Source organism: Octodon degus, unplaced genomic scaffold (assembly GCF_000260255.1).
Source record: "Octodon degus isolate 3935 unplaced genomic scaffold, OctDeg1.0 scaffold00388, whole genome shotgun sequence".
Taxonomy (NCBI): domain Eukaryota; kingdom Metazoa; phylum Chordata; class Mammalia; order Rodentia; family Octodontidae; genus Octodon; species Octodon degus.
This window is the reverse complement of record NW_004524964.1, coordinates 218,468-225,207: the sequence shown is the minus strand read 5'-3', so window position 1 is coordinate 225,207 and position 6,740 is coordinate 218,468. Positions and strand designations below refer to the sequence as shown.

Here is a 6,740-nt window from a genome sequence, read left to right as displayed (position 1 = left end):
GGCATTGGGTTTCCTCCATATGTTTCTGTATTTGATTCATTACTTGAGATGTTATTAATTCAGTGATTTTTTTAAATCCCTGGTCTGAGTTCCTCTATACCTTTCTGTAGTTGTTTCTTTATTTCAGAAGCTGTTGATTCATTGATTTCAGCTGCGTGATTCCCAATTTGTTCTGTGCTAGTGTCCTCTGTGCTTGTTATGGATGGGCTTGGGGTCTGAGATTGCGTTTTACTCCTTCTCTTTGTCATTTGGTATAGCACTGTCTTGTGACCTTTGTTGTAGTTCTTCTGTGCAGTTTTAACCTTAGCACCTACTGAAATTCAGTTGCAGATCTACAAAATTTGAATTTATCCAGTTGTGCCAGGCTTGGGTCTGGCTGCTGTGCTCAGCTCCTTCCTTCTGCAGCCCTTTGGAGTGATCCTGTTGTGCCCCTCTGGCAAGATGTTCTGCTTCTTGACTAGCTTGGTGGTTCTACCCCTATGCTCTCGGCAGGGACTGCAGTTGAAGAGTTTCATCCCTGGCCTGTATGCTAGGCCTAAGCTGAGTCTGAGGGGGACAAGGGGGTGTAGGTGAGAGGGAAAGCTCTCCTACACACTCACATGGTTTTGTCTAGGGCTGGATCTGGGAGTCCCGAGAATGTGGCAGAAGTTCTCACTCAGTTGGCAGGCATGCGGGGTGGCTGCAGAATGGTGGGGTGGTCCTGAGGACCTGGAAGCAGGTCTTAATCACGCTGCTTGCCTGGGTATGGACAGTACAGGTCCTGTGGGTGCAAGGTAGCAGGAATCTCTCCCACACACTTACTGCGCCTTGGCTGTGGCTGGATCTGTTGTTTGTTCAAGAAAGTCTCTGGAGTCTCCTTTCCTCTGTGTCTGCATCGATCCAATCCTCCCCTCTAACACAGCAAACTGAAGTCAGGGTACTAGATCAGTTTGCTGCCTCTTTTATTCTGTATTGAGATCTATCTCTCACTTTATCCTTTATGTTTTGTGTTTTAATAATGACAGCTTTTCCTGCATCATGTAGTATATTTTATTTTCAAGAAATCATTGTTTAAAGATTTACTGAGAAATGAAGCCTAATAATTTTTAAATGCTAGCATAATATGCTTTTCATATCATCATGTCTTAGGTACTGCATTTTTGTTTAGGGGTTTTCAGCAGCTCTCTTGGTTTAACATGTTATACTATTCCACTTCATGGGTCAAATGCATGGATAACATATGTATCTGTGCACATGAACTTCACTTAGTAAATGACAGTAGTGCCTGCAATTCCAATTTTGGAAATACAGTGGACTGCCAATGTTTTAAAAATACATTATAGATCAAACTCACCTGCTAACTGCCCACAGCACAGTACTCCATCATTTGAATATGTTATATTTGCATTTTAGAATTATAGATTATCTGATTTAATTCTCTTACATGTGCAGTCTATTTGCATCCATTTACATATAAAGGCCTCAAATTTGTCTTTGTTTATAACTGAATAATACTCCATTGTATAAAAATACTGTATCTTTTTATACGTTCCTCAAGTGATCAGCATTTTCGTTGTTTTCCAGATTTCGCTTGGCCAAAGTTTTATGCTCTATACATGGTTCCACATATATCACTGTGTTATGATATTGTCAGTTGTTTTGGAAAAGTACCTAGAAGATCCACATGGGTAAATAACTCATTGTCTCCCTAGTGTAAGAACCTGAAAAAATAAAATCTAAAAGGAATAATAGGGGTAGTAAAGTGGAAACAAACTGAGTGTAAGGAGTAAACAATAAAGTTGAGGGAGAGGGAAAAAAGATCGGAAGAGAAATAAAGGGGAAAGATCATGCAAGAATATATCCAGGATAGCTGAGATGATTGTAGTACTCATTTCCAATATTTTTTGAAAATAGCAGTTAATCCTTAACATTTTCATGTTGTCTAATTCTGAGCAAATACATTGAAGCCTGTAAAGTGCAATACACAAACCATATTTGAATACGTTCCTCTTGTTCTTCTAATTATGAACCAATTTAAATTTTTACCAAATAATGTACTACTTTTGCGTCTTGCAGGTTAGCTCAGTTGTTTAAGCGCTAGCTTGGGCAAACCCACTGAGGCGCAGGGACGGCATTTAGATCCCCAGCTCCACATGCCTTGCCAGACTTGCCCTTAATGAGGTCTAGGAATACTTCATCTTGCTTAAAGAACAAAACAGTAAAGTGTTGATGTTAAAATATTACAGTTATTTGCAAGTCCTCCGTGCACATAAAATGACACTGTTGTGGGTGGCAGTCGTCCTGAGGACTGAGATAGGAGGCCGATTTACAAAAGTCCTTCGTTCTTCTCAGGTGTGCCCATGGTAGGACCTCATTTCTCTGCTGTGCTGTAATTAGTCCGCCCATGTGGATGAATTCTGGCCAATGCAATGGAAGCCAGAGACATGTAGGCCACTGTTAAGCATAAAAATGGACCTTCAACGCTCTCTGTCACCCCAGATCTCTTGGGCAGATCGTGCAATAAAGAGTGCAGCGGATGACTGCTCTGACAGTCACCCAGAGCAGTCATCTGCTGAACAGATTTGACGATGGAAATATGTAATGTAACAACCATTGTTTACTTTCTATTCTTGTTTTGAAACTATATCATTTGAGCTGTCACTTTTTACTCTAACCTTGTCTTTGTTCAAATAAAAAAATACAAAAACTACAAGAAAATGAATAAAAATTATAGAAAAAAATTTTGTTCTTCTTTCAAAACCTTTCCCTGAAGCAGGACATAAAAACTTATCTGCATTCTACTAGAGATTTTCATGAGATCCTCAGTGCCAGAGATTCCCTCTTGTGACCCAGTGGAAACATGCATGCTCATGTTCAAAGATACAGAGATGCAAGGCAGAATGTGAAAAATGCCTGCGGTGGAGCGCTCGGGCGATACCCGCACTGTGGGCGGAATGAGCACCACGAGTTCAAGCACAGACCAAGCAACTGCTTGTGTTGTACAGAGAACAAAATATGCATGGTGGTTAGGAGGGTCAGTGCTACGTGCATGTGAGCCATCCCGAGTAGTGGGAGAACACAGGAAAAGCAGAAGTAGAAGGAACAGAGGAGCAGGAAGAAGAGGAAGAAGGTGGAGAACGAGGAGGTGAGCTATACTCGGGACAAGAAGAACGGCAGCAGCAGGAGCAGAGAATGGGAAGAGACCTCACTAAGTTCTGTGTCCTTTTATTTCCATCATTCCAGACACTGTCTTTGTCATCACACTTGTGCACTATTCCGCACCCTTCCACACACATAAGCGTAACCCTTCGTGGCTGTCTTTCCCTTTTGTTGAGATTTTCGTAACTAAGTTCTCATGTCACTTGAAATTCAGCTGACATTATTTGTGCATTATAATTTTGAACCTGGACTACCATATCAGAGTCTCAGCCTTGAATTCGGCAGGAGCGTGACGGAAACATCTTTTTAATATTTGTCTGTTGAATGGCAGTATGCGTGTGCTGATGCCATTCATTCATAAAGCCACACATTTTTCATACTTTTTTTTTGGAACTGGGGATTAAATTGAGGAACTTGTGCTCACCAGGCAAGTGCTTATTCTACTGAGCCATCTCCCTAGTCCTCACACATTTTAATAAACAATTACTTTTCACAACACATTTGGGCTTATTTGAACACCAACTTATATATTTTTATTATTTCTGTTTCCTTCATTTATGATTGACTAAAGAGAATGTCCAGTATTTCTGTAGAACATTTTCCTGCATACAAGTTAAAACTTTCCAATATTTTGTATTCAATAACAATTCATATTGCCTTTATTTTGTGCCAATTTGAGAAGTAACAAACTATTTAATCAGGCATCTTATTAAACAACAATTTGGGTTGGTGGTGGGGTGTAGTTGGAGATGGTCAAGATGGACTACCACAGAACTCAGGGTAGAACTGAAGCCATGCTGAGTGTGGTGTCACCATCCCGGGCAACAGAGTGCTTGATGAAGTAAAAACAGAAGAATTTGATGTTTTTGAAAATCGACAGTCAGCTTGACTTGGTGAATGTCTTGCTGCTGAAGTCTCCTGTGATTGTAGGATTCCAGTTTCCCTACAGGTACAACACTGAATCATGTCATTGCTGTTCCATCATGTATGTAGATATGCAACCCTGGACTGGGGCAGCGTCATTGATTCCTCTTGCCCTGCAGTTTCCAGCTTCTTGGCCTGAGCAGTGATTGAATCATCAGGGCGTCTACCATAAGTGCGTCCTTGGGTGATTCTGCTCTCTCTTATCCTCTAAGTTTACTTAATAAAACTTCTTAGGGAGCTATATAAATGTAGATTTACCAGTTTTGTTACTTCAGTTCTGACAGAATAAATTTATATTGTACAATTTGTTATCAGAATGGTTCAAGAAACAGAAGGTTGGGGGGCCTGCCCCTTAGCTCAATTCTTTAAGTGGCTGCTTCAACAAAGCAGTCAGGCTCAGGTTGCTGTGGTTTGATCCCCACAACTCCAGCCAGCCAAACCTGCCCTGAAGGCATTTGGAGAAAAAAAAAAAGAAACAGAAGATTGAAGATTGCTTCAAGTACTTGAACTAGTGTTTTCTGAAGTTGGTTCTATAATTTAATGAAATTAAAGTAGGGACTTTTTTTCTTCTTATAATATAGAGTGTACTGATATACTGAATTATAAACTTTAAATATGTGTAATATGGATCCAATAGATTGTGCCAGTTCTCCTTTTCTGTGATGCAAGTAATCTATTAAGTCTATGCACAACAACTTGCATTACACCAGGAAGACTAAATAGTATGATTATGCTGGCTGCTTGCACGTAGGCACTGTGAACAAGTTAAGGAAGAATAAGTTCTCTGAGCTCAAGATTATAAAGGACAGCATAGTCTAAGGCATGGTGGAAGCTGTGATTTGTGTGGACCTTTAGCCCTGGCTATGTATGATTCTCTCAGATGTGATATAGATTGGAAGGCCATTCAATTTGTATTAAAATTATATAAGCAGAATCTTTTCAGGGCAATTGAAAGTATCTTCCTCAAATCATAACTATAAAGAAGTAAGTTCCACATGTACCAGATTACAGACCCAAAAAACTTGGTATGAAAATGATGTAAGGTATTGTTCAGGGCAAATCCTGATAGACTAAGGAAAACTCACAAGGTACTCCTTTGTCATCCATTGGAAAATGATCTTTTTAACATTGAAACTACACATTTAAGAACAGGAAACAAACATTTCAAAGTCCACTTCACCAGGGATTTGAACTAGTGCAAACGTGAGTGGACCTGCAATAAAAGTAGGGCCTTAAGGAGGTACAATGATCAGTAGACTTTAGCCAAGGTGCAGCTAGAGTGGTGCTGATGTTCCAAAGTTAACTGAGTGATCATTAGTTTTGGATTCAGAAACCTCAGTCTGGATAAATATACTTAATCCTCTACAGAATTTTCACATAGGTTCCCTAACACTTGGAGGAAGGCTAGTTATTTTAGTTGTAGAGATCATATAAAATGTTTTAGAATTACCTCTGTTCCATAAAATAGTAAATGAAAACAATGTTGTATCACACATAGGTGTACATAGCCTAGATCACCAGCAAGGTTTCAAAGTCAGGGGTGTTGGCTGTTAATAAAAGAATATTCAACTGTATTAGGTAGAGTGGGAATAAGACAGACGGAGCTTGCAATATTGTGGTAGCTAACCATGTGCTTTAAGGAATGGTGACCATAATTGTGGATTCTAGGCCATATGTGTCTTCCTTTGCTGAGCTAATTCACAATTTCCTTGGCACCTGGGGTGGAGCTTCCCCAGGATGACCTGGGCGGAGCACCAGGGCTGGGTGTGCAAACTGCCAGCATCAAAAGAGTCTTGAGGATTTCCCATGGTGCTCAGCCTGCCCAATAGACAGTCTGACTATGGGTGACTAATATTACCATGAAATTTCAAACAATTTGTCCTTTCTGATATAAATGCACACAGGGTGCAGAGCTGTCTTTTCTGTATGGAATTGATTGGTAAAACTAACATCTATGGACTTATAAAAGAGCTCCTTCATCACCATGTTATCACATACAGCTGTGTTTCACATGTTAGTGTAAAGTTCACTGTTAAAGAAACATGGCAGTGTGCTTAGGCTGATGGGCGCAGCTGACTAATGCAATGATGAAATCATCTTGGGATGGTGCAACTGCAGGGCTGTTATTTGGCAATATCTGAGGTCTAAACTAAGTTCTCCAGAAGACTGTGTATATGTTTAAAAGTTTGTTCCTGTGTGTTTGAGGTACATGCCATTTTCCATCCTCTATGGACGTGGGTACATGCACACACCGTAGCTTGCTTCTTTTGCGATTTCGTTCACCTTCTCCCCCGTTTCACGCTTGCCTTCTGCCCTAGATACTCATCCTGATTTCCTTTCTTCTGGAAATTGGTCACAAATCCTATTATGCCTTGTAAGGCTTACATCTGTAGAGCTTGTTAGTATCTTGCACTTCGAATACCTCTATTGTACTTAATTACCCTTCCCTTTCCCCTCAGCTCTTGCCCTTCTTCCTGTGAATCTTTTCCCTCTCAGGAGAGATCTATCCTACTATCCTTCTTTTATCTACTCTCCTTACTTCTCTTCATTCTTGTTCACTTAAAAAAATATAATACTGAGTGAAATGTGACACATAAGCTTATTTATCATACAGTGTCTCTTATTTGAGTGAAGCAAAATGTGCTCTTAATTATTACCCACTTTTACATCATTATTCC

At 40.0% G+C, this 6,740-nt stretch overlaps 1 protein-coding gene across 1 annotated transcript in view; it reads left to right on the top strand.

Annotated features, from left to right (window-relative positions):
• Positions 1–2,839: 2,839 nt before the first annotated feature.
• The window catches only part of LOC101584034 (prolactin-like), an 18,994-nt gene continuing 15,093 nt past the window's right edge, over positions 2,840–6,740 (top strand). Inside the window, exon 1 of the mRNA XM_004648332.1 lies at positions 2,840–2,978. Within this exon, the coding sequence (XP_004648389.1) occupies positions 2,840–2,978 (139 nt within the window). The remainder of the gene's footprint in view (positions 2,979–6,740) is intronic.